Consider the following 27,731-nt stretch of genomic DNA (forward strand, 5'->3'; position numbering starts at 1 on the left):
CCACCACCTCCGGCTCCTCAGTCCCAGTTAGGGCATCCACCGGCGTCGCCTTGTGCTGGGAGCGGCCGCCCGGGAGAAAGGATGCTCGGCTGGGTGCGGCGGCGGCGAAGGCGCAGGAGACGGAGCTTCTCGGGGGCCGCGCGCCTTTTGTAGCCGAAGCCGCCGCCTTCTCCATGGCGAGCGTGGCGGCGGAGCCCCCCGCCAGGTTTGTGCGGCGCGGTCCGGCTTGGAGGAGGAGGAGACGGACGAAGACGGTCGGGGCCGAAGGTGCCCGGGCCCGTTTTTACTCCCGTCTCGCTGCGCCCTAAAAGCGCAACGGCAGTAGCGCCATGGCCGAGATGGAGCGTCCGGAGGAGGCGGCCCGGCTCTGGCGAGACGCCGCCCTGCGCGCCAGGAAGCTGCAGAGCAACCTCCAGCAATTGGAGCTAGAGCTGGGCTCCCGGGGAGAGAGCGGCCCGGAGGCACCGCCGAAGCTGAAATCCTCGCAGCAGCAGCAGCAGCAACAACAACAACCGCCGCCGCCGCCGACCTCGCCGCTGGAGGCATTGAACCTGAGCGGGCGCGGCCTGGATGAGTTGCCGGAGGGCTTGTGCGCTGCCGTGGGCAGCAGCCTGAGCGTCCTCTCGTTGCGGAGGAACCGACTAGCTCATCTGCCCTCGGCCGCCGCCCTTCGGCACCTGGGCCGTTTGGCCGAACTCGACCTCAGCCACAACCGCTTGCGCTGCCTGCGCGACGACGGGCAGGCGCTGGCGCTCCTGCGCGGGCTCCGTAAGCTCAATCTCAGCCACAACCAGTTGGGAGGCGAAGGGACGCTGCCCAGCGGGTTGGGCGAACTGCGACAGCTGGAGGAGCTGGATCTGAGTTTCAACCGCCTTAGCCACCTGCCTGCTGAGGCCCTGGCCCACCTGCGACAGCTCCGCACCCTGGACGTGGACCACAATCAGCTTTCTGCCTTCCCTCAACCGCTGCTGGAGCTGGACGCCCTGGAAGAGCTGGATTGCTCTGGCAACCGACTCTTGCAGTCTCTTCCGGAGGGCATCACATGTCTTCGGCACCTGAAAATCCTGTGGCTCAGTGGCACTGGCTTGGAGGCCTTGCCCGAGGGCTTGTGCCAGCTGGGTACCCTCGAGAGCCTCATGCTGGATGGGAACCGCCTGAGTGTCCTGCCTGCTGGTTTTGGCAGCCTGCAGCGTCTCAAAATGCTGAACCTCTCATCCAACTTGCTGTCTGATTTCCCAGCAGCTGTGCTGGCCCTTCCTGGCTTGGAGGAGCTCTACCTCAGTCGCAATCAGCTTACCCTGTTGCCCGCTGGACTTTGCCAGCTTTGCCAACTCCGCACGCTTTGGCTGGACAACAATCGCATCCGCTACCTGCCTGATTCCATAGTCAAGCTTCATCAGCTGGAGGAACTGGTACTTCAGGGAAATCAGATCGCCATCCTTCCAGAGGGGTTTGGCCAACTCAGTCGTGTGAGTCTCTGGAAAATCAAAGACAACCCCTTGATCCAACCCCCCTATGAGGTCTGTATGAAAGGCATCCCTTACATAGCTGCCTACCAGAAGGAACTGGCTCATTCTCAGCCTGCCCTTAAGCCCCGGCTCAAACTAGTCCTCATGGGCCTGAAAAATGCAGGCAAAACTCTGCTTAGAAAGTGCCTCATGGAGGAAGAGGAAGAGGAGCAGGTAGAGTCATCTTTTGGTTCAGCTAACAAAAATTTTGAAAGAACCCAAAGCAGGGGGTGCTTCATACAACCCCTGAGAGACCTGCCCCAACCTCTGTCTCCAAAAGCACAGGCAAACCATTTTCCCATTGTGGAACAGCCCGAGGCTTCCCCTTTGTCTGTCTCACCCCTGAAATGTTCCTGTTTAGGGTATAACTCCACTGAGAAGAGGGATGTGTTCAGTCAGCCCCCCAAAGTTATTGGTCAGACCCAGGCAGGAGGCTCTGCTGCTGAGCAGCAGGATGATATCCCATTGTCCCCATCAATTAAAATACATAGAGAAACCTGCTTGGGGAATTATCCCCTGAGGCCTCCAGGCTCACATGTAACAGGGTTGCCAGGCAGCAGCAAAGGTATTGAAGTGGCAGACTGGACAGCAGATGTGGAGAGAAGTCTAACCTTCATTGTATATGAGCTAGCAGGAGACCCAAGTTACGATGTGATCCAGCCGTTCTTCCTCTCTCCTGGAGCCCTGTATGTGTTGGTAGTAAATCTGAGCACTTACATGCCACAGGGTTTTTATCCTTCTGTGGGACACTTTCTTCACTGGCTGGGGGCAAAGGTGCCTCATGCCGTGGTATGTATGGTGGGAACACATGCAGACCTGTGTCCTGAACGGGAGGTGGAGGAGAAATGTTTAGACATCCACCGCCAGATTGCCTGGCAGGAGAAATGTGACTATGAAGGCCTCCAGATTTTGGCCCGGCAGGTGGATGAAGCTCTGGGGCAGGATTTTGATTTGCGCTGCTCTAGCCCCCATGTTGCTTTCTATGGGGTATCGGACAAGAATCTACGGCGCAAGAAAGCTCAGTTCCAATATCTGCTCAACCACCGTCCACAAATCCTCTCCCCAGTTTTACCTATAAGCTGCTGGGATTGTGTTCAGGTCCGGCGATTGCGAGAGAAGCTCCTTTCAGTGGCAGAGCATAGAGACATCTTTCCAAATTTGCACCGGGTTCTCCCAAGATCCTGGCAGATGCTGGAGGAGCTGCACTTCCAACCCCAAGCTCAACAGCTGTGGCTAAGCTGGTGGGACTCTGCTCGACTTGGCCTGCAGGCAGGGCTGACTGAGGATCGTCTCCAAAGTGCACTTTCCTACTTGCATGAGAGTGGCAAACTGCTGTATTTTGAGGAGCACCAGACCCTACGAGAATATGTTTTCCACAATCTGCCCAGGCTCATTGACATTCTCAATGTCTTCTGCCAGCATGATGCCTCAGTATTGCTCCAGAAACTGCTCAGCAGCACCCATATGGATGAGATGAAGGCCACACAGCTCCACCACTATGTGGAAGGATTTCTGCTTCATGGCCTTCTCCCTGCCCATGTTATTCATCTGCTTCTCAAGCCCCACATCCAAAGCAGAGAGGACTTGCAGCTTCTGCTGGAATTGTTAGAAAAAATGGGACTCTGTTACGGGGTTAACAAGCCCAAATCAAAACCCTTGAATGGAGCTACAGCGTGGTACAAGTTCCCCTGCTATGTGAAGAACGAGATGCCTCATGCAGAGGCATGGATCAATGGTACTACCCTGGGTGGGCAGTCTTTTGGGGCAGAACAGCTGCAGATTGAGTACAACTTTCCCTTTATTTTTCCCCCTGGATTGTTTGCTCGCTACAGTGTGCAGATTAACAGCCATGTGGTTCAGCGGTCAGATGGAAAGTATCAGATCTATGCGTACAGAGGGAAAGTACCGGTAGTTATAAGTTACAGGCCTGCCAAAGGCACCCAACAACCAGATACATTGTCTATTGCTAGCCATGCATCTCTACCAAATATATGGACAGCTTGGCAAGCCATAACCCCATTGGTGGAAGAACTAAATGTACTGCTTCAAGAATGGCCAGGCTTATACTATAGTGTGCATGTCCTCTGTTCCAAGTGCCTTAAAAGAGGGTCACCCCACCCACATACCTTTCCAGGTAAGAAACTTTAGCTGATTGTCAAGATAATGTCTCCTTTGCATTGAGTTTAGTTTCCTAATTCATATATGGGCACTGCCAACTTGTTTTCTTGGCAATGGTGCAAAAGTGTCTCACAGTTGTCTTTTTCTGGGATGTTTTTGAATATACAAGTCAAATCTACAGTCTTGGGATTTCCTGGTTATTTTCCATCTAATTAACTCCTATGCTTTTGTGCATTCCGCCAATTATGTGCTGCCAAATTTTAAATCTGCAGTGTTTAGATTACAGTTTGCCAATAAGTGCAGTTAGTTGCCTGTAAAAAGGTAGATATAAGGAGCCATTTACCACATATCTGCATGAATTTTTTGATTAAAATCCCGCCTAGCAAGAGTATGTAGAGGATTACATCATGATAGTCCGATTGTTGCAAAAAGAAGAAAAATATATCCAAAAGTAGGTTTGATGCTCTGTACAGGCAAATTTACTTAATTCAGATGTGGAATTTCAGCACTTCCCAGTGTTCTAATACAGCTGGTTCTCAAGTTATGACCAATTGAGCCTAAAATTTCTGTTGTTAAAGTTGTGTCCCATTTTGCTATCTTTTTTGCCATAATTGATTAACGAATTGCTATAGTTGTTAAGTGAATCATGTGGTCGGTAAGTGAATCTAGCTTCCCACGTTGACTTTGCTTGTCAGAAGCTTATTAGGAAGGTTGCAAATAACAATCCCAGGACCTTGGGATGTGCCAACCATTATAAATACATGCTAATTGCTAAACATCCGAAGTTTGATCACCCGTGGATGTCATAAGTGTGAGAACTGATCATGACACTTTTATTAGTGCCATTGTAACTCTGAACAGTCATTAAATGAAAGGTTGTAAGTCAAGGACTCTGTAAATTGTAGAAATATAATAAAAGTTTTTTTGTATTACTTGACATAATAGCATATAGATACCTATAGTAGTTATATATTGAAATTGGTCCACAGTGAAGTAGGTAAAAATGAAGAGTGTTCAAATTTTTGTGCACTATAGCTTGGCATCTATATTACCTTACCAAATGTCAAATGGATCTACAGTATGTAATAAAATATGTGTAAATGGCTATCTGTTATCTTTTCCCAAAATAACCCTGAAATAGTTTTGGTAACTTCTCCTAATTGATGTATTCAGTAGTTATATTGCTGTGGTAAATTATTGCTTAGTAAGTAATCATTAATATACTCTTTCTTGTTGAGTAGATGCTGTAGCACTGTGAGAAAAGGTTCTAAACTTTATGTAGAATGTAGAATGCAACCTGAATGCTGCTTTATTTTGCTCTGTGAGTATTCATTTCCAGGCATTATTCACATTTTGATTGCCGCTGAATCCATATCCTTTTTACAGGTGCTTCTGCAAATTGTTTATGGTTGTGTTTGCACAATATGTTGAGTTAAAATATGGTTGGCAAGGTTGTGGGGAACATTGCTGTTTAATTTATGATTCGTTGTATTGAATCATTGTATGAACCCAGCCAATTTAATTAACTCAGGAAACAGCAATTAAGTATACAGGTTATTCCCTTCCCCGGTGTGTGGTGTGTGTGTGTGTGTGTGTGTGTGTGTGTGTGTGTGTTGCTACTCTACATCTTAATAGGCCTATAATGTTTATGGATCCAAGCCTTGTGCAATGGGCATCAATTAGAAATTTCTTCTATTCCCCAATACTTCTTTTTATACGTTTGTGCCTAAAACAAATTCTTTATATATTGCTACCATGTGGCTTGTGCTGTTTCCAGTGTCACCATGTGATTGACTCCCCACTTAATTTCTCTGTGTGTAAATGGATGGGTGTGTGCTTGTTGCTTTCACCTCAGGCAGTCATAAGTTGTACAGGCCTGATGAATAATATGCAAAATAATTCTGAATGTTTTTGAATGCTCATAAAGCAAACAGCCTCAAAATGTTAAAAAAAAGCAATATTAATTGGTTTTCAAACAGTATAACGGAAGCAAACATATCTCATCAGGACTTTCATCTAAATTGCACGTTAAGGGGAAAATTAAAACCATTAAGTAAAGTGGAGCCTATTTTTTTCTTCTGGAAATTTGATCATATCTTGAAAGAGTTTGTTGAACATGCTCAATATAGGCTTTGTTTATGGATTTATGATATACCTATCATAGTCATTAGATTTCTATCTAGCATTTCATCCTGGAACTCAAGTATTATACATAACATTCTCTCCTCTTATTTTTCTCTCATTGAAAACCATATGAGGTTCTCACATCTCCTAATCCAGCATTTCCATTACTATACTTTCTCATTGTGTGCTCTCATTGTGCAAAATCTATTTCTGTATACACTTCTAAAGCATTGCATAGCTTTCCTAAGCCAATATAAATAGCTAATGATTTTGATGTTTATTCATTTAACAAGATTTTTGTATTTCTCCAGTCTCTGTATATTGGCAATTTGCACTAAGAGCTCTCTACCCATAAAGCAGACCAGTGGCTCCCCAAGAGCCAGACATAATTATTTTAAGTGCATTGTAGCACAAAATAAAGTGCAACAGATATATCTAAGATGTGGTGCCTTTGACAGTATGGGAATTACTACAGAGAAAGATGGCTTTCAGATGGACCCTCTTCTTTCCTATCATGGGGATGAAATCTTAAACAGGCCTGTATATTCTTACCACATAATATATAGAATTTATAGGCAGGATTATAAGCTTGCAGTTACTAAGGGGCAGTTCACAGATCATGCTCATCTTGGGCACATGGTTCAGCATGGAACACACACACACACACACACACACACACACTTTAGTTGATCAAAGTAGAAACCCAAAGAGAAAGCTAAGGCAAATTCTGGTACCATTTCCTGGTTGAGGCTGGAGGTAGTGTGCATTATACATTCAGATAGTATGCTAGTGGCTGATACTTGCTATCCACACCTTTGGGGGCAAAAGGTAAATATGTATGTATGAATGTATAAAAGCACTGTATACCATCAATGCTGCCATTGCCTTATGCTAGGCATCATCAGCCACAATATTAAAGCTTTTTGCTCTGCACAACCAGGCAATATCACATATTTTGCAGCTCTCAGCCGTGCCCAAGATTACATTATCTTATAGGCCTTAAAGGGAGCCACTGAGGCATGAATTATTCCTTTTTCTAGCTTAACCTCTTCCAGAATCTGAGAAATGGTTGTGAAGACCTCTGAACATAAATTAAGTCAGACTGTGAGTCATTGTTCTGAAGAATTGCAAAATGCTATGTCTATCCCATTTTTTAATTGTTTGAGTAGGAGAGACAATCACCCTTCTCTTCCCTCCCCCATACCCGAGACATGACATAGTGTGATGATCACTCTAAATTTTCAGTACAGTATGACAAACTGATTTTCTGATAATGGGTTGTCTTGAATCTATTGCTTTTACATCATGATTGGTACTTTTTGGATTTGTAATGGAGACTTGAATCAGAACACCAAGAGTATTTTTGGGAAACAGAACATAATATGCTGGCAAAAAGTCAAGACAAACATCTGATCTTAATAAGTAATGTGTTTAGAAGGGCTTTCTTTCAGGCCATTCAAGTACTTGAAAATGTGTTTCATTAAGATGGAGAAGAAAAGAATTGAGCAGATTTTACTTTGTTCAAATGGTATGTTTTTACTTTGCTAGAAATGCTGACAAAGAAACATTCAAAAGAGCATCCCAAAGTTGAGGTCATCACATCAAAATATTGTGAGATATCATATTTGAGATGTCCAGGATCATTTTTATCCATTATTTTCAAGGCCTAACTGTACATGTCAATTCCCTAGAATACAACACCTCTTATGGTGTGGTAAAGCAATATGCTGTCTGTATATAGCATCCCAGTATCACATTTGCATCTCTTCTTAATGCCATGAAATTGTTCACTTAAAATTCAGCAATGAAATGGCTGTAAGATTGCAAGAACGGAAATCCGAATGACTTATTTCCCAAAGCTTCCTGCTTTCCAAACTTCACCTTTACGTACCTGGAAAGACCAAAATAAAACCCAAAGAAAATTTGACCATCCCTTTTGGGACATCCTTTTGTATCAGTAGATGATCTCTTGTAGCTCTCTAAAACCTTGAGAGGCTTAACTTCAGTTTCTGAACCTGCAGAGGATGCCCTTCTCTGCTCTAGTGTACAAGGTGAATTATTAAAAGAAACAAGGAGCATAGCTATCCTGAAAAAGTAACTACTCTCTTATCTCATCTGTCATCCATATTATGTGAAGAGAAAGGACTTTAGTTTCTCACAGCACTCACCCTTTCACGCCTAGACTACTGTAACACTCTCTACATGGGGCTGCCCTTGAAGAGCACCCAGAGGCTCCAGCTGGTCCAGAATGCGGCCCATGGGTTGTCATGGGGGTACCTAGGTGCTCCCATGTTACACCCCTTTTAGGCGGCTTACACTGGTTGCCCGTTGTTTTCCAGGTGCGATTCAAGGTGTTAATTATGATCTTTAAAGCGCTCCATGGCTTAGGCCCAGGGTACTTGCAAGACCACCTACTGCCACCAGTAGCCTCCCACCGTCCAGTACGATCCCAGAGTTGGCCTCCTCAGGGTGCCTTCGGCCAGACAGTGTCGGCTGGCGACTCCCAGGGGGAGAGCCTTCTCTGTGGGAGCGCCTTCCCTTTGGAAAGAGCTGCCCCCGGAGCTTCACATAATTCCCGACCTCCGGTCCTTCCGGTGCGCCCTAAAAAGTTGGCTTTTCCAGCAAGCCAGCCTGGCCTGAATAAAATAAATTATTAATTTTAATTGTTAATTTTAATTTAATTTCTAAATCTCATTGTAAATGTCTATTAGGTTTTTTAAATATTCTATTTAATCTTTCTTTTAACTTTTGTAATATGTGTTTTTATGTTACGTACGCTGCCCTGAGTCCTTTGGGAGAAGGGCGGCATATAAGTCCAATAAACCTAAACCTAGATGGGTGGTTCTGAGAAAGTCTTGTGAAGTGTGTGATGGTTATTATGTTATAATGCTAGCTGTCAGATCCCTAGCAGTCATTCAGCACCTCATTTATTGGTAAGTTCATTAGGATGGAGAGTCTTTGATCTTTTTGCTAACTGCTTCTTGAAACAGTGTGGAAATTGCTATTTGGTTTTCTGCTACAGGAAGAATGCGTACTTATTCCAGCCTTGTAATATTTCCCAAACACTATTCACTTGTACAGGCTCCAAGTGACGCTCATTAAGCTAATTTAGTTTAGAGTCATTGGGAATTCTTTTTAACTTCCTGCTTCTAGATTAAATAATTGATTCTGAAAGCTCATTCCTTATATCTCCCTACCCTGGCATTGGAGATGGTGATTCAGCAAAAATGTTTTAATGAGAAATAGCAATAGCAGTTAGACTTAAATACCGCTTCATAGGGCTTTCAGCCCTCTCTAAGCGGTTTACAGAGTCAGCATATTGCCCCCAACAATCCGGGTCCTCATTTTACCCACCTCGGAAGGATGGAAGGCTGAGTCAACCCTGAGCCGGTGAGATTTGAACAGCCGAACTGCTGAACTTCAGTCAGCTGAAGTAGCCTGCAGTGCTGCATTTAACCACTGCACCACCTCGGCTCTTGGAACAAGTCTTTCTTCATGCAAGTATTTTGGGTTGTGCATAGGAAGAATGAGGGAGATTGGGTACTTTTAAGACTCCAATTGACTTCTTGCATGATTGCTGTCACCTATCTGGCTGCTCTGTGCTTCCATGGCTATTTTTCCTTTGGCTGGAAAGACCACACTCTCCCATGTAATCAAGTTTTTAGAATCAAGGAAAGGTCTGAGTGAGCACCTTAAGTCAGTGTTGATTCTGGGTGACTGCCTAGATGCATTGCTACAGTTTTCTTGGCAAGACTTTGAAAGTGGTTTTCCATTGCCTTCTTCCTAGGGCTGAAAGACAGGGACTGGGCCAAATTCACCCAGTTGTTTTCACATTAAAGGTGGTTTCTAGTCTGATGCTTAACCACTACACCAAATTTGAGTTTCCGCATCTCCAAGGGAATAATCACCTCATGGAAAACTTTCCACACAGTCATTATTCCCACCGGTAACCCCTGTGTTGCAACCCAACACCTACCATCACAATGATCTTCCCACAACAACCTCTTTCGTCTGCCCATTCTTCCTTTTCCTATCTGTCTCCCTGTCCTCTAGACACCTTTACCTCCCTTGCTTTTACTATCTTTGCTGACCCTTCCCTTTTTTTTTGTTTACTATCATATGTCATTGACACTCCCAACAGTAGAAGAGCTATCTTCACGTTTGAAAGAATCTGTGCTTGGACTGGATGTTGCATGGGACAAAGAGTGCAGCAGAGCTAAGGGAAAGCTGAAGATTTGTCCTTGGTTGGTAGGGGTGGGGGCAGGCAGGCAGCAAAGGGGAGAAGAATCCTCTTCCCTGCTCATCATTCCCCCAACAGTGGCTGCAGCAGTGAACTGTTGCTCCCTCTTAGCCTTCTTTCAGAGACAATACAGGTAGCTCTTGACTTACAACAGTTGGTTAATGACCGTTCAAAGTTACAACAGCACTGAAAAATGTGACTTGTGAACATTTTGCAGTTTCGACCTTTGTAGTATCCCCATGATCATGTGATCAAAATTCATCTGCTTGGCAACTGATTCAGATTTATGAACTTTGCTGTATCCCACGGCCATGTGATCACCTTTTGTGACAAGCAAAGTCAACAGGAAACCAGATTCACTTAACAACCAGGTTACTAATTGATCAACTGCAGTGATTCACTTAATAGCTGTTAAGAGCAAAACACACTGAACAAATGTCTCACTTAACAACAGGAATTTTGGGCTCAATTCTGGTTGTAAGTCGATGACTACAACTAATAAAAATAAAAAGTGCAATTCAGGGACCACAGTGTTCCAGGTGGTAATATCTCCTCCCATCTGAAAGAAAGCCTGCTGCCAGGAGTGTGGAGAAGAGGCCTAAAAACATACTCTTGTGAATCTCTTGAAATGTATAAATTTAATCCCATCCAACCAATAGCAATTAATTCAAGAAACATTGAGGTCCAGTATTTTGAAATTCTGGAATTCCAATTCAGAATTCTTATTGGAAGCAAATTAAGCTGCCTGCAGTCCAACTGTTCCCATATAATTCCTTTTGTTAGTGATAGTGACAAAACAAACCAGGTAATCTCTATTTTACCTTGTTAGGATAGTAAGAAGTAGAGATCTTCATTCCAGCGTAAGCTAAGCAAGGTATTAAATCAAGGTGCCCTTGATCCGTTGTGTTCTGAGCACTAGTTAGTTTATAACTCCCTTTTTGATAGCTCATATAGCCAAGACAATTGGGTGCAAATTGCAATTTCCCCATTTATTTCAGTTGTGCAGTAGCTTTCAAAAAAGTGGGTGATTGCACTTTTTATGAAATTTTGCCTCTCTGAAGGGTTCTGAATTACTATCATATCAAAACTGGCCTACAAAATTATCATGAAATATTAATTTTATTCAAATTGTGGGTTGTCACATGGTTTTATACAAGATTGTTTAAAATGATATTTTGTACTAAGATGTTATAGTAAACCACACTGGAATCTGTTAGATCTATTAGTTAGCCTTAGGATCAGAAGACAGGAAAGTGTCAGTTTAGCCTTTATTCTGTTCAACTAATTTTCCACAGGCAGGTATATTTTAAATGTAGCTATAGCTACAGGTCAAGGTAAAAAATGCCTTTGAATCAAACACAGCTCCTGATGATTTCATGAATATAACCAAAGCCGTAAATTAGACTGAGAAGTCTAATCAGCTTGGAAGATGGGGAAAGCAAAAACACATCCATACTGCTGCTATGAAAACCATATGTAGCCTGTCTAGGAAGCGGGTAGGAGTTGGGCTTAACTCAAAACGGACTTTCCTACTTTGCTGCAAATACTGAAAAGCATTAAAATTAAGAGAAATTATTGACATCAGTTGTGGTGTTTCAGAACTGAATCTTTACATAAAGCAACAGAAAAGGCATTATTTTTCTAACAGAAAAGCTACTGTGAAACTTTGTTTGCTCGCTGGAGTTTTAAATGATGAATTGTATCTTTATAAGGATCTCTATCTGTTATTCCTAATGAATAGGTCCATAAAGTTATTCTGTTATTGGAATTAAATTGTTCAGCTGATCTCCAAAATGCAAGAATCAAGCTGTTTCATCCCAAGGCTAACAATGAAATAGAGAAAATATTTTGCAGCTTGTTGGGAAAGGGACTTTATAAAACAGAAAGAAACATCCAGTGAAGAGTCTCACACAGACAAATTGCATTTCAACAGAAATATATTAAATGCCTTGTTAATGATAGATTAATACAAATTTTTGATAATGTTGATCTTGTCATCATAAAAATAGCACCAGTGACTATGATTCTTCTAGGAAATTTAACCTAAAGTGGCTCTCAGGACCCTAGTCTTCATTTCTGGGGTGAAATGTTAAAAACATTGTATAACATTCTTTTACATTTATTTCCATCGGTTGCAAATCACATGTCTCAGGAGTAGGTAACCTGTTTCAACTAGCATATTTGAAATATTGAGCGCATGTGGTAGGCACATTCACAAAATGGTTGCCACAGGAGACCTTGTTTGCATCATAGGGAACAAGATGACTCATGAAAAAAAGATTTACAAGAATGTGAATTATCCTAATGGAATCTTTGTGGAGTCAAAACTCATTCCTTTAGCTAAATATGGTGTTTTTCTTTGCAGTATTCATCTTATTTAATTTTAAAATATTAGAATAATGTTTTTTTAAAAGGTGGGAAAAGATTATAGAGTGGCAGTAAAAAGGATGCCTGGGCTATGTTGGTACCAGCCCCACTTCGTCTTCCATTATTGTGAATCAGTATTATTATTTATCCACATTATCGTGAATGAGGTATGATTGATTACAGTATAGGCTTAAGTTTTTCTAAGAGATAATTTGGAGTTATTTTGATTTCATTTCTGCAATTGTGTAATGCCTGACATCACTAATCCTTTTGCCATTACCAGTAGATAAATGGGTTTTCTAATTAGATTTATTTTAAAAGAAATCTGCTCCCTGTTGCTAAGCTTGTTTTGTGATATGCAAACAGAAACCACAGATTATAGAGGGTAGATTTGTGATCCGAGAAGATAATGGTAAATTGTTTATTTTGATCAGCTTTTGAACAGTTATTAAGCCATCCATTTGAAAACCATTAGATAGATTGATATCCTTACCATGAATAATGGAACACATTAACATCTTTAGTAAAAAGCTTTTATGAGGATCTGTGGCTGTTTATATTACTTCTCTGTTCTTTCCCAGAGAAATACAGCATCCTGATAGTAACAAATATGTTTTATGCAGCGATTCAAGAATAGGCAAAATAATTATAGATGTTTTGGATTACACCTTCCATAATATCTTAGTATTCTATTTCTGGAGCTGATGAAAGCTGAAGTCCAAAATATCCACACAACTTCTTGGCAGGTTACTCCAAATCTAATAGTGGGGTCCTTGATGCTCTCTGAGCTTGGTTGTTTCCTTGCAGACATTTTATTACCCAACTAGATAAAAATGGTATCAATGGTACCAGATCGAACCATTCTTCCAGTTAAGAAGCCACAGTCTGCTCTGTGAGGAAATACTTTGGAATTAGTTGCAGTTATTACTCATATATTTTAATCTGTATGTACCACACAAGTATGTATTTCAAAGTTACAAATGCCTGAATATTTTTGGGAGCCTAAAAGTACACTATGTAGGGGAAGTCTGTCTGGTAAAAAGCTTATTTTTATCTTTAACATCAAGAATAAATTGGTGCTGTATATCCTATTTAAGTTGCTTCAGTTATTTATTTGATACTCATTTGGACTGGATTATGTGCAGGACAGTTTTCTCCATAGTGAGGGGGGAGGAGTATCCAGGATGGGTTTGACCTTATCCTCTCGTGATTGGTTTGAGTCAGATAAGCTCTTTGGGCTCCGCCCCCTGGAGGTGAGCCTGCCCAGTTTTCTGACTCAAAACGATCGTGAGATGTTGCTCATTCGAGAGCTCCAGGAATTTACTAGGATCTAAAGGAAAATTCATTTGGACCCGTCGAGTTTTGCCTCCCTGCTTCACTCCTCCTGCAGGATTGGGTCTGCCACTAGCCCCCCGGGGCGGCAGGCTGCCCTGGACACTGAGGACATCCGAAGACTCTCAGTGAGGAGCTTGGCCAGGCAGCAGAAGGAAGGGCAAAAGCCTCTAGCAGACAGCCCCAACCAGGAGGACGGGCAAAAGCCTCTAGCAGGCAGCCCCAACAGCTGAGGCTTGTAAGAGCTGGAGATTTGACTCACCCCAATCAAGGGAAAGGTTGCACCTCTCCAGACCTCCAGTAATTTTCAAAGGATTAAAGAAAATAAACTTGGACCCGGCGAACCCTGCCTCCCTTCATCGCAGCCTCCTCCTGCAACGACCGGATTGCCACAAGCCCTCTGGGGCGGCACGCTGCCCTGGCCATTGAGTGAGGTGGAGTCACTCTGTGAGGACCGTTGCCGGGCAAGCAGGAGAACCGGGCACACATGCCTCCTAGAGGCAGCCCTTGATGAGAGGCTTCTCAGGAGCAGAAGCGCTCCTCCGCTCCCCTCAGCCACGAGGTTTTTTTTTTTTAAAAAAGGAAAACCTGTGCTGGCAGCTATCACCAGTGGACAAGGTGAGAGCCGGAAAGGCTCTAAAACAGCTGCGGGAGATGAGCGGCAACCGCATGGCAAGCTTGAAAAGGCAAAAGCCATTCCCATGTGCTCCAGCAAAGAGAAGCCTTTTGAATTTGGAGCCGGGGGCCATCTTGAAGCCACGTGGCCAAGATGGCGGCCCCCAGCAGCTCAGGAGGCCGGCAGGACAACAACCACCACTTGAGGAGACCTACAAAGGTGAGAGCCGATCGCAGAGGCATTAGCCAAGAGCGAGGGAGGCAGCAAAGGGCAAAAAGGAGTTAAAGAGGCAGGTGGTGGATCAACCCCCCCCCCAAGCCGGAAGAACCACCCCCCCCCTACCTTTCTGGCTGCCAAGTAACAGGAGAAGGCTTCCTCCATAAGAACATTCTCCTTTAATTAGGAGGCTGATCGACATCCCTAGCAAGCTGGGTTTGTCACGGCTATTTCTTGATTCCCCCTTAAGAAAACTCTCCTTTAATTAGGAGACAGAGGGGGGGGGGCGAGAGGCTGACCGGCATCCAGCAAGCTCTGTTTGTCATGGCTATTTCTTGATTCCCCCTTAAGAAAACTCTCCCTTAATTAGGAGACAGAGGGGGGGGGGGGCGAGAGGCTGACCGGCATCCAGCAAGCTCTGTTTGTCATGGCTATTTCTTGATTCCCCCTTAAGGAAACTCTCCTTTAATTAGGAGACAGAGGGGGGGGCGAGAGGCTGACCGGCATCCAGCAAGCTCTGTTTGTCATGGCTATTTCTTGATTCCCCCTTAAGAAAACTCTCCCTCAATTAGGAGACAGAACGGGAGAGGCGAGAGGCTTACTGGCCCCAGTAGCAAAAACTGTGTTTTGTTTTGTTAATCCCAAGCCGGCAGCCCGCTGCAGCCTGGAAAAACGCAGGGGGGGGGAGAATATTCAGCCCAGCTGCTAAAGTGCAGCTCCCAATGGAGCCCCCAATCAGGTTACTGAAGACCTTCCAAGGGTGGGGGTGACTAGGCAAACGGCTAATGCAATACAATACAATACTATGCAATACAATAGCAGAATGGGAAGGAACCTGCAGGCTTTCTAGCTCAATCCCCTGCCCAGGCAGGATATCCTATACCATCTCAGACAAATGGCTTCCTATGGTTGATTAGGCTGACTCTGTAAACCACCTAGAGAGGGCTGAAAGCCCTATGAAGCGGTATATAAATCTAACTGCTATTGCTATTGTCATTGCCACCCAACAGCCTCTTAAAAACTGTTGGGGCTCTCACAATGTCTGGAGGCAGGCTGTTCCACTGATTAATTGTTCTAACTGTCATGAAATTTCTCCTCAGCTCTAGGTTGCTTCTCTCCTTGTTTAGTTTCCACCCATTGCTTCTTGTTCTGCACTCAAGTGCCTTAGAGGATAGTCAGGCAGCCTCCTCTCTGTGGCAACCCCAGAGATATTGGAACACTGCTATCACGTCTCCCCTAGTCCTTCCTTCCAGTAGACTAGACCTACCCAGTTCCTGCAACCGTTCTTCATAGGCTTTAGTCTCCAGTACCCTGATCCCCTGTTGCCTTCTCTGCACTCTCCTTAAGAGTCTCCACATCTCTTCTACATCATGGGGACCAAACTGAGTGCAGAATTCCAAGTGTGGCCTCCCAAGACCTTAAAAAGTGGGATTAACACTTCACGGGAGATTGATTCTAGTCCTCTGTTTATGAAGCCAAAAACTGTGTTGCTCTCCTGGCAGCGGTTGCACACTGCTGACCCACATTAAAGGGGTTGTCCACTAGGACTCCCAAGATCCCTTTCACAGTTACTACTGTGGAGCAAGGTATCCTGTACCTGTGCACTTCACCTTCATTGCCTAAAGGTAGAACATTACTTCCTTGAATCCCATTTTCCTAGGTAGTGCCCAATGTTCAAGGGTACCAAGATCCTTCTGTAGCTTTAGCCTGTATTCTGAAGTGTTGGCTATTCCGGCCAGCCGGGGGTTCATCTGCTAACCTGATGACCCCCCCCCCTCATCAGCCGTTAACAAACAAAGAGCTAACAGTCATTCCGGCTCCTTCTTATGACCGCTTGAGATAACAGCAGTTCTTAAAGGAACAGTACTACTATCATGGCATATATTTTGCTATCCCAAATGTTAGCTTACACACCTAACACCCTCATTCAAATCACTGATGAAGATGTTGAAGAGTACTGGGCTCAACACTGGACCTTGGGAGACTCCCTGCACTCTTCCCTCCATGAAGAGGCAGTTCCACTGAGGAGTACAGGTGGGTACACCAGTTACCAAGGCACCTGGGGTGACTAGGTCTAACCCACATTCTTCTACTTACCTAATAGTAGGTTATGGTCTACCTTATCAGGACTTGCTGAAGTCCAAGTTAACTATATCAATGGCATTCCTATGGTCCACTAGGGTTGCCACCGTAATCTAATATGGCCAGTCTGGTATGATGTGTTTTTGACAAACCCATGTGGGCCTTGGGCTCTCGAGATGGTTTTTTCTTCCTTTCTGAAGGGGGGGGGGGAAAATCACATCAGCAATTCTATAGTGGTTCTCCAGCACTCCAGGATCTCTGATAGATATAGTTTCAGTTGTTTGGAGAATTTGTCCGCCAGCTCCTTCAGACCCCTGGGTGTAACCCACCCGGTCCTGGGAATTGGACCTTGCCTAAGATAGACAGGCTGCCATTCTTCCCTATCTCATCTTGGGTTCCTAATCTGAATTTGGGATGCTGTTTTTGATAGGTTGGATTGTTTATCCCTTCGGGTAAAGACAGATGCCAAGCACGAGTTAAATAGTTCGGCTTACCCCTGCTGCTTGTCACCTTCGGGCCCCTTCTCCCAGCAAGGGACCAATCGTTTCCTTAATCTTTTTTGGTTTTATCAGGCGGGAAGATGCCCCCTTTTGTATTTTATTCTATTTCATTATTATTATTGTGGTTGTGGTTCTTGTTGTTATTATTATTAATTTACCTTTGTGGCAGGCCTTTATTGTGAGCCTTAGCTCCCCTCACTCCATCTTTACACTCTAGTGGCCACCCATTAAACTCCGTCTGTGTTTACATTCTGAATATCTCTGCGCTAATCCTAGCCATAGAATCATAGCACCCTTATGGCTGGGGGGGGGGGGGAGAAAAAGGGTCAGACAGGCTGGTCCCCATGCCAGAACCCACCACAAACTCAGAATGGGATGCCCGACTATGAGAGATCGCAGAAGCACCTCAGATAGCCTATGAATTTAGACAACATTCGCTGAGGGCAGAACATACAGCAGGGGTGGGTTCATCAGAGCCGGCTGGCTCAACCGGACCAAGGGGACAACTTGGAGCGGAAGCTGCAGCCAGTTGACCGCTTGGCGGTGGAGCGGAGCATCCTGAGGAAAGACCTCTTCCCCCCCAGGGTGATAAGGACTATCCAGGCCGCCCGCAGGCCCTCCACAGAGCGCATCTATGGCTCCACGTGACGGGCCTTTGACTCTTGGTGCAACTCCCGGGGGTCCATCCCCATCCAGGCTACGGTGCCTCAGGCTCTGGACTTCCTCCAGGCGGGCCTGGATAGAGGGGTAGCTCCTAACACAATTAGGAGACAGGTCTCAGCCATCTCATCAGTTCTCCCGTGTGGCAGAAATCAGTGCCTGACACACCATCCCATGGTCAGGCAATTCCTTAAGGGGGCCTCCAACCTCAGACCACCTACGGTACACAGGTACCCTTCCTGGGATTTACACAGGGTATTGGACGCTCTAACGGGTGCCCCATTTGAGCCATTACAAGCAGTTTCCCTTAAGTTCCTGACCCTGAAGGTGGCTTTCCTGGTGGCCATCACTTCCGCCAGGCGGATATCCGAACTGCAGGCGCTGTCCACCAGGGAGGATCTCTGTGTCTTCCACCAAGATAGGGCGGTGTTACGGCTGGATCCATCCTTCATTCCCAAGGTGTGCTCCTGCTTCCATCGAGCCCGGGAACTGATTTTGCCCAACTTCGGTCCAGATCCTTCTCACCCATTGGAGAGGAAGTGGCACACTCTGGACGTTAGGAGGGCTCTGAGGATTTTCCTCAGGAGAACCAGGCCAAACAGGAAATCCGAAGCCCTGTTTGTCTCCTTCCAACCAGGATCCCTGGGTAATAAGGTAACTTCCACCACTATCGGCAGGTGGCTGCGAACCTGCATTGCCACTGCTTACCAATCGCAGGGGTTACGGACACCAAATCATATCACAGCCCACTCCACACGGAGTGCAGCCACATCCACGGCCTGGGCCACACAAGCATCCCTGGCCGAAATCTGCAGGGCAGCCACGTGGGCTTCCCCCTCTCCCTTTGTTAGGAACTATAAGTTGGACTCCTTTGCCTCGGCAGAGGCCTCGTTCGGCCGCAGGGTGTTGCAGGTGGTTCACAGGGCTGGACCCATGCCTCAACAGGCCTGAGTGGGGGACATATGGTCTCAGGGATCTCCCTCCCTAGGGACGTGCAGGCTTTGGTACGTCCCATCCTGGATACTCCTCCCCCCTCACTATGGAGAAAGGGCGTTGGTACTTACCTGATACGCCTCTTCTCATAGTGGGGGGAGGAGTATCCAGTCCCTCCCTGACTAGGTTTGTACAACTAAGTGTTATGTTCATTGTTATATTGTTATTTAATTATTGATGTTGAAGACAAAAAAAAAAAAAAAAAAAAAACACCTGAATCAAGAGTCTGGAGTGAATGATGCAACGAGTCGGAGAGAGCTTTTCGTCATAAAACTGGGCAGGCTCACCTCCAGGGGGCGGAGCCCAAAGAGCTTATCTGACTCAAACCAATCACGAGAGGATAAGGTCAAACCCATCCTGGATACTCCTCCCCCCACTATGAGAAGAGGCGTATCAGGTAAGTACCAACGCCCTTTTTAAAACACAGTTTCTGTACTAAAATTAGTTTGATCTTATCAAGTCCCAGAACTGTTTCCAACAACCTGTGAACCATCTATCTTTCTCCAGGAATTGATAGCATAGAAATAAAGTTCAGGGGAACAGAATCCAGTGTTGGAGAAGGGAAAAAAGTGTTAGAAATAGTATCCAAAGTGTGTGTTTATATGTACATAACATACATTACATGCCTCTATGTGCATTTACTTGTCATTATAATAACACTTCCTGAAATTACTATATCTGTATCTTATGTGTAATCCCTCTCCATGTTTTAGTCTACAACCTCAATTAGCCCCAACTAGTATGGTTTATTGGCTTAATAGAAATAGTAAACCAAAACAAAAATAGTAAGTCAGAATTGAATGCTTGCCATATTGAAAAGTAGGAATTAAATAATTTACATGTATTCTTGAAAGCAGAAAACAAAATTACTTTTCAATTACTTTTGGACCATTTTTTTTCTCTTAATTTTGTACTCCATCTTTTAAATTTGAATTTGATTTGTTGCATATACCTATACAGTCGATAATTTACATACAGTAACAAGCCGTTATTTGTTTCAACCATGATTTGTTAAATGGCCATAGTGGTCTGGTTCACAGATGAGATTAAGGCATAAATTATGGCTTACCAACCACATTGCTTGAGTTTGCACATTGGGATATGTCAAAAGCAGACAAACCACATTACAGTTTAGTGTGATGTGGTAGCAGCTGAATAGATGAGTTTCTCTAAACCAGAAGTGAGCCATATGTGTTTCTCATGTCAAGAACCCTATTTTTATCCCATTTTCAGGGCTCAGAATACTTTATATATTTTAAATATTTTAGAAAGTGCGCCTATTTCTTTTGGAGCAGTATATATTGCTCAGAAGTTGCATTATAGCATGCTAATACCTGGCATTTCTCTCCATAGTAGTTACAGGAAACCAAATTGATGGAGGCTTAGACTGTTAGAGTAAACTAGGGGTTGTCACGGCGTCATCGTGTGACATATCACAACATTTCCCCCTTCGCTAAACCAGGCGTAGGCATGGCCAGTGTGTGAGACATCTGGCCTATGGGCTGCGAGTTTGACAGCCCTGGGATAATCCCTTTCATCATGTTCATTAAGTGATCTATCTGAAGAACCCTGAACCGAGAGTTATTTAAGCATCTTCTCAAAGTTTTGCCTTTAAATAATCAAGAACATTATGAGCAAAAATTGGATGGATGTAAACACTGTAAAAAGGAAACTTTCTCCTACTCTTTTTTCTCCATAAAAATAACAAATACTGTAAAATTAGATGCCAACACCAATTTAATTGTAGCAGCATTAATTGTCAAACCTATGTGGAAAAATGGTAGGCAGATATGTAGATATATAATATAAAATATATCTTATACTGGCAGGGAAGACAACTAGAATGAAATTAGACATTTTTTTCTTAAATATGTGGTAGGTTAGCATTAGTCCAGACTGATCTAATAGATTAATGAGAACTCAACTATAATGAATTTCCCTATGAACCAATTGTTTAAAAGACATTTGTCAATTCAATGTTCTTCTTAAACCACAAGTGTTTCAGTTGATGAACATAAAAGGAATATAAAATTAAACTAGTAGATGTTCTGGCTCAGAAAAAGAAAATGCTGAGAACACATTCAGTTGAAACAAGATATAAAAGCTTGCTATAATAATAATGTTATGTAAAAACAAGCTAGGACAAGCACTAATGCAGTTCTCTAGGAACAGATTTCTTTGGAACTAAAACACTGAATGAATTACGTTGAATGTTATGCAAGTGAGCTTCCAATTGTGCAATGGGATTTGGCCTTGCTTTTCTCTCCTCATGATGCCACCAGATGTTTCAGAGAATTTCCCAACGTTTCAAATCAGATTTTCAGAATGTGAAGTGCAGGAGGGAGAATCTAAACTGCTAGCAAATGTTCTGTGAACAACTAAACACAGTTGTGAACAACCCACTAAAGATCTTTCTTTACTTCAAAGAAGTGAAAGTTCCAAGTATGCCTGATAAACTGATAGACTTTTTTGAGGAGAGATACTTGTGGTAAAGTATCTTATCCACAGCTTTAGTTCCTATATAATTCTTTCACAATTAGCTTCATTTTCAAGAGAAAATAGGTCTCTTATGGCAGAGAAGCCAAGGCTTGAGTTCCATGTATCTGGCCTTGGGACCACTGGTAGTCTTAGGGCCGGGATGGCGAACCTATGGCACGCGTGCTACCTGAGCCATTTGTCAGGGCACATGAGGTATTGCCCTGTCAGCTGGCCAGCATGCATGTGCGCACTGGCCAACTGAGTTCAGCCTTTTTTTAAAGTCATTTTTTGCCCTCCCCAGGCTCCAGAGGCTTTATAAGAGCCTGGGGAGGGCGAAAAGAGCCCCCCCGCCCCTCCCGGAGGCCCTCCAGAGGCTTCAGAAGCTTTCCTGAAGCCTCCGGAGTGCAGAAAACCGGCCCTATGGGCAAACCGGAAGTTCGGGAACGGACTTCTGGTTTGCTCATAGGGATGGTTTAAGCCCTCTGGAGGCTCCAGGGACCTTCAGGAGGTTTTCCTGAAGCCTCCAGAGGACTAAAAACGGCCCTATGAGCAAACCAGAAGGTCATTTTTAGTCCTCCGGAGGCTTCAGGGAAGCCTGAAGGTCCCTGAAGCCTCTGGAGGACCTCCGTGGCTGCTTTTGCCTCCCCAGGCTCCTATAAAGCCTCTGGAGCTTGGGGAGGGCAAAAAAAGCATGCAAAAAATGTGGGGGTCGCGGCTCATGCATGCATGCACATGGGGGGGATCGTGCATTGCAATATGGGTGCGGCATGGCCACGCACGACCCCCCCGCGCTCCCCCCCACTTATGGCACGAGAGCCAAAAACGGTTCGCCATCACTATCTTAGGGAAACTGCAGGTGGTCTCAAAATGACAACCCAAATTACCATCAAATCTCCCTTTTCAAGACCCTGTAATCCCTTAATTCGAGGCAGAGTCAAAACAACTGGATGGAGCTGAGCATTTACTGGCCGGATGCTCTTCCTGACACCACACAGAATTAGCAGCAGATATTTTTTCTTTGTATCCAATGCTTTCTTTGTGAAGACAAATATCTGCTGCTATTTAGTATTAAACTCTCAACCTTCTGAATGGGAGGCAAGCATCTACGCCACTCATTTTGGTCATTAAAACTAAAGGTAGCCCTCAACTTACAACAATTCATTTAGTGACTGTTCAAAGTTACGGCACTGAAAAAAAGTGTCTTATGACCATTTTTTTGCACTTATGACCATTGTAACATCCCCATGGTCACATGACTTACAGTCAAATGCTTGATAACTGGTTCATATTTATGACTGTTGCAGTGTCTCAGGGTGATAGGACCATCTTTTGCTACTTTCTGAAAAGCAAAGTCAATAGGGAAGTCAAATTCATTTAATCGTATTACTAATTACTGCAGTGATTCACTTAACAAATGGCAAGAAAAGTCATAAAATTAGATAATCACTTAGCAGAGTTCTCACTTAGGAATGTAAATTCTGGGGTCAATTGTCATAAGTCGAGGACTACTCATACTTAGATTTATTTACATTTATTTAATTTTGGAGTTTGGAAAATAAACATTCTTAGCTTATGTGACAAGTTTCAGTGATAAGGTAGTGGGAGTTATGGCAGTACAGAAAGAATTTTGGCTATGCAGTCATAATAGCGATAGAACTAAATTTGAATCTTGCATTTATTGTACTTAACTATGTTGTTCATGCACTATTGTGCAAGGATAATTTTGACAATTATCCTTGGAGATGTTTTTGCATCTTAATCTTGAGGTGTATTCGTTTTGTGCCTCAATCTAGAAAGAGTGCAGAAAAGAGCAACAAAGATGATTGAGAGGACTGGAGGCTAAACACATGAAGAACGATTGCAAGAAATTTATCAGGGAGAAATCCAACCCAGAAATAAGGAGAATGTTCCTGACAGTTAAAACGATTAATAAGTGGAATGGCTTGCCTTCAGAAGTTGTGGGTGCTCCATCACTGGAAATTTTCAAGAAGAGATTGGATAATCATTTGTCTGAAATGGTGCAGGGTCTCCTGTTTTAGCAGGGGGTTTATTTATTTATTTATTATTTATTTATTTGGAGTTTTTATATGCCGCCCAATCCCAAAGGACTCTGGGCGGCTTACAAGAAATATAAAAAAAACACATAACGACAAAACAATTTAAAAACAACAGACACTCCTCATACATTCATTCTAGTCGGAGTTGCAGTAGAAGATTTCCAAGGTTCCATGCAACTCTGTTATTCTGTAATCCACTTTATTCATGATAACAACTCTCCCTCCTTTGTCAACCTGTTTGATAGGTGCCCCGGCAATCGCCTTAAAAAACATGCTAAGAGATTTTTTTAAATGATCTCTTAAGTTTATGAAATGGTTTGTAGCAGCCAGAGGGAGGTTTTCAGTGCAGTGTGTCATTCCTTTGAAAGAATGCTATTATGTTCTAAATGGAAGAGATTTTGTCAGTAAAGAAGACTAATGCATTTATAGGTCCTCACAGCCCGCTCCCTTTTTTTACTTTGTGAAGAACAGAAGTCAGTAATTTGCTCGGGCAACATGACTTTGTGACACTGATCTGTAAAGCATGTATATTTTCTCACTTGGGGTTTAATTCAGTAAAGCAAGAGATTATTAATGTTTTATTTTTTTCCATTCAGATAACATTCCTATAATGTTTGGAATTGTTTACTTGAGCACAATCTCGTTTCACCTAACTTTCTTAAGATTTCTGTGGTTTTTCATTTGTACGCTATAATGCTTATCTTTGCATCTCTTAAATCCACTTTGCACAGCATCTTATTTTAAAAAAACAGCTGAGAGTTGTGGGAACCTGAGTCCAGATTCCATATTTGGGTTTTTCTTCCATAATATGGAATTGCAGGTTTTGCTGCCTCAAGAAGAGACACTGTGTCAGGATTGCTAGTTTTAACTTTTGTCAGCTTTTATTCTCAGTTTATTTGGAAAGCCAATTTAACATAAGTCAGAGCAGAACAGAAAATGAGAATGCAGAACATATTAACACTTGGCAGTGGCCATTTGATGGAGTCACAGGCTGATTTTATATGTATTTCAAGCTGATTAAGTTTTATTTTTCATCTTCATAGTTTGACACATGATTGCATGTATTTATCAATTGCATGTGGCTTATTTAATTCACTTGGCCAGTGTCTCTTACTGTTGTGGCAGAAGTTCTGTCATGCTGTGGAATTATGTAGAATAGATAAAATGAAAAATAAAATAGCACAGATGCTCAGACAGCTAAGTTATTCCCTGATCAGAAGATAAATATTATTATGGATTTTCACCCTTTAAAATATTTTAATGTATTGTTCAAAATTCTGTCGCAAATTACTTATTCAGCCAGGGATTTGAGGGAGAGTTGTAGAAATAGACTTCTATTTTTATGTTTGTGTAACATAGTACTACATAAATAGCCAAATGCTGATATACTTTCAATAAACATTGACACGAATAGACCTTGATCTAGTCTAGTAGTTTGGGATTGTTTCATGCAAATTCACTATATTTTAATATCTAAGAAATCTCTATATTGAGAAAGATTAAAGTTGTGAGTCTGTAATTTTGTCTGCCTCCAGATTTTTTATATCTATTAATTATAGTTTATTTATTGAAACCTTAGTCTTAGGGAGCACATCTCTATGTCTTCTGAATTTCAGTCTCTTTCTAGTATTTCCTCATGCAAAAATGGACAATTAAGGAAAATATATCTGGCGTTTACAAAGCTGTAAGTAATGTAAAGGTAGCGTTAATGATGCATATTAACTTTCATCAAGGACATTTATAATTCTTTAGCCATCTGATTTTATCAATATTGTCATTATATTGGGTAATTTTTTCTTATTATATTCATCTTCAACTAGTCAATTACATTTCAATTACATGTTCCTGTAGCTGACTGGAAATTTACCACCTTTGTGAATCTAAATCTAAATGCAAAATTGTTACATTAGCTTACTCTATTCCCTTTATTTCAGGAGAATTGCTAAGTCAGCCCAGGCCAGAGGGAGTAACTGAGATCATCTGTCCGAAGAATGGTAACGAGCGAGTGAATGTGGCTTTGGTTTATCCCCCTACTCCAACAGTGATCAGCCCTTGTTCCAAGTGACTGCTGGAAGTCGCCTGCCTTGGCCCCTATTATAAGGACACATCAAATGCCCCTTAAACCCTTGCTAAGCATTTTCGGAGAAGTACCACCCAGAGATGGATCTAATTATTTATGGGGCCTGAATATCACATCTTGGGAAATAAAGGTATAGTGGGGTTGCTTCTTTTGCAAATGGGAAACACACTACAGTTAAATCGGGGGGGGGGGGGGAGGTAGGGTTTATCAGAATTTTATGAGAATGGTTTAATTTTTTTTTTTGAAATTTATACTTTATGGCACACATTGTAGTATTTCTATGCTTCCTGTGCTTTGGATTCTATCAACAACTCATAATCTGAGAAAACATTGACTGCCTGGGGAGTAAATTCTTTGAGAGAGTAATTCATAGTCACCTTTATAAGTTAGAAGTGTCAGAGGAAGCAATTCCTATTTGTATATGTATCTAGAGAATACTAGTATAAAAAATTTGTATATGTATCTAGAGAATACTAGTATAAAAAATTGCAGAACTAAGCAAATTCTTCCCAATATCTTCCAAAGCATATTTAACCAGTTTGAGTTAGGAAATGAGTATCCAACAGGCCATATATAGCATCCTAATGTAACATTTACAGTTCCAACTACTTTCAGATATTGTACCTTAGCACCAATATGATTGGTAGGAAATGTTATTTTTTCCTCCCAAAATAAGAATGGAAATGAAAGCAGGGTAATTCCAGAAATTGAGAATTCTTCCTATTTCTGTTTTCAACCTCCCACAGTCCCCCTAGAACAATCCAAAATGTTACTGCCAGTATACAGCCCTTGTGTCACTTTTTCAAGGATTTTAATCATCCTTATTTTTGGCTATTTTGCTCCTGTTCCCACCCTTAAATACTTGGAAAAAAGAGGGAGGGAATTAATATTCAAACTTGTTCTTTCCAAGACATCAACATGTCTTTGAAAGATTTCCTGCAGCCCCCAAAAGGCCATGATCATTAATTTTGGCCTGTGATCACTCAAAAGTTTACCTCCCCAGTCTCCACTTATATAGTCATTCCTATAGTGAACCAATACTTTTTAAACCAAACATTAATTGATAAAAAAGTTTCTCTACTAACTACCTGGAACAGGTCTGACTATCAATATGAACAAAGTTTCTGCTGATAACGAGTATTTTAGGTGGTCCTATTGCTATAATTATTCTAATAAAAAATATTGAATGTGTAAAGTGGATTGTATTTACCTGAAAGGATGACTTTTTAATACTTTGCATTTAAAATGGAAGGGCTCATTCCTTTCAATTCTGTTACTTCGGAACAAGACGATGGAGGCAGATAAATTGGTTTCAGTATATAAAATCCCCTTTGAATGGAGGAAGGACAATGTTTTAAATTCAGAGTCACCTTTCTTTTAGAAAGAGGCTATATTAAAAAAAATTCATAATAGCATTTAGTTCTGACTGATTTTATGATCATAGGAGTAATACTGAACCACAACTCCCTTCTGTTATTCTTTTGGATTAGCTTCACTAAGGATCACAGAAAGCAGATCAACCACAATAGCTTTGTACAGAGAATGGCTATTCCTATTATGCTCTGTGTGTGGATTTCCTGAAGATACCCAAGATTTGGTTGATATTAGTTGCTCAGTTTAGTAGATGTTGATCTGATTTAGTAAGAATAAACATGCCTGTTTTTTTTAGTTGTTCTTAATTTTATTACAGTCATTTATTTTATTTGGGGCTCTGACAACAATAAGGTAATTGTATGTATGTATGTATGTAGGATTACAGCCTGTGGCCTAATGGCTAAGAAGGCTGCCTAGTATGTAATATAGCCCAGGTTCAAATCCCAGTAAAGGGTATGGCTAGCTGATGAGAGCTAAATAGCTTGAAATAGATCTATACTAGTCTCCCTTTATTTATTTATCAGCACAAATAAAAAACATACATACATACATACATACATACATACATACATACATACATACATACATACATATATATATATATATATATATATCCATAAACATTGCAAACTTTGATACTTCAGTTCTGCCTTCTTCTAACATACAGATTAATGAGAGCAGGTGTGCTGAAGGCTGTGCATTGGGGTGGACACAAATCTGCAATCTACATGAATTGATCCTTTTCACCGATTGGGGTTGGACTGATATGTTCAGAAGAAACAGAAAGCATCATCATCCTGATCTACTGTTGAATCTGATTACCCTGCAGTATGAAGGCTCTCACAAGAACCAAGACCATTGTTCGCTGAGAACACTATTGACCTGTGTTTTGCACTTGTTTGGACTCACGAATGTAAGCTTTTTCTCAATGTATGTACCATTAGATGTACCTGAAGAAATATCTAATGAAAAGGAATTGTTGTTAA

At 42.6% G+C, this 27,731-nt stretch overlaps 1 protein-coding gene across 1 annotated transcript; it reads left to right on the forward strand.

Moving 5' to 3' along the window:
• MFHAS1 (multifunctional ROCO family signaling regulator 1) lies at positions 1 to 27,731 on the forward strand. The gene is made up of 3 exons (XM_014062257.2): positions 1 to 3,642; positions 25,226 to 25,501; positions 27,413 to 27,731. Exons 1-2 carry the CDS (start codon positions 330 to 332, stop codon positions 25,354 to 25,356), a joined length of 3,444 nt encoding a protein of 1,147 aa, XP_013917732.2. The 5' UTR covers positions 1 to 329; the 3' UTR covers positions 25,357 to 25,501; positions 27,413 to 27,731.

Source organism: Thamnophis sirtalis, unplaced genomic scaffold (assembly GCF_051295495.1).
Source record: "Thamnophis sirtalis isolate CommonGarterSnake01/CBP01778 unplaced genomic scaffold, rThaSir2_p1.2 scaffold_5, whole genome shotgun sequence".
In the NCBI taxonomy this organism is placed as follows: domain Eukaryota; kingdom Metazoa; phylum Chordata; class Lepidosauria; order Squamata; family Natricidae; genus Thamnophis; species Thamnophis sirtalis.

Coding starts and splice junctions, on each gene's coding strand:
- MFHAS1 (XM_014062257.2), top strand. CDS start 330: ATGGCCGAGATGGAGCGTCCGGAGGAGGCGGCCCGGCTCTGGCGAGAC. Junction 3,643..25,225: donor CCACCCACATACCTTTCCAG/GTAAGAAACTTT, acceptor CCTTTATTTCAG/GAGAATTGCTAAGTCAGCCC.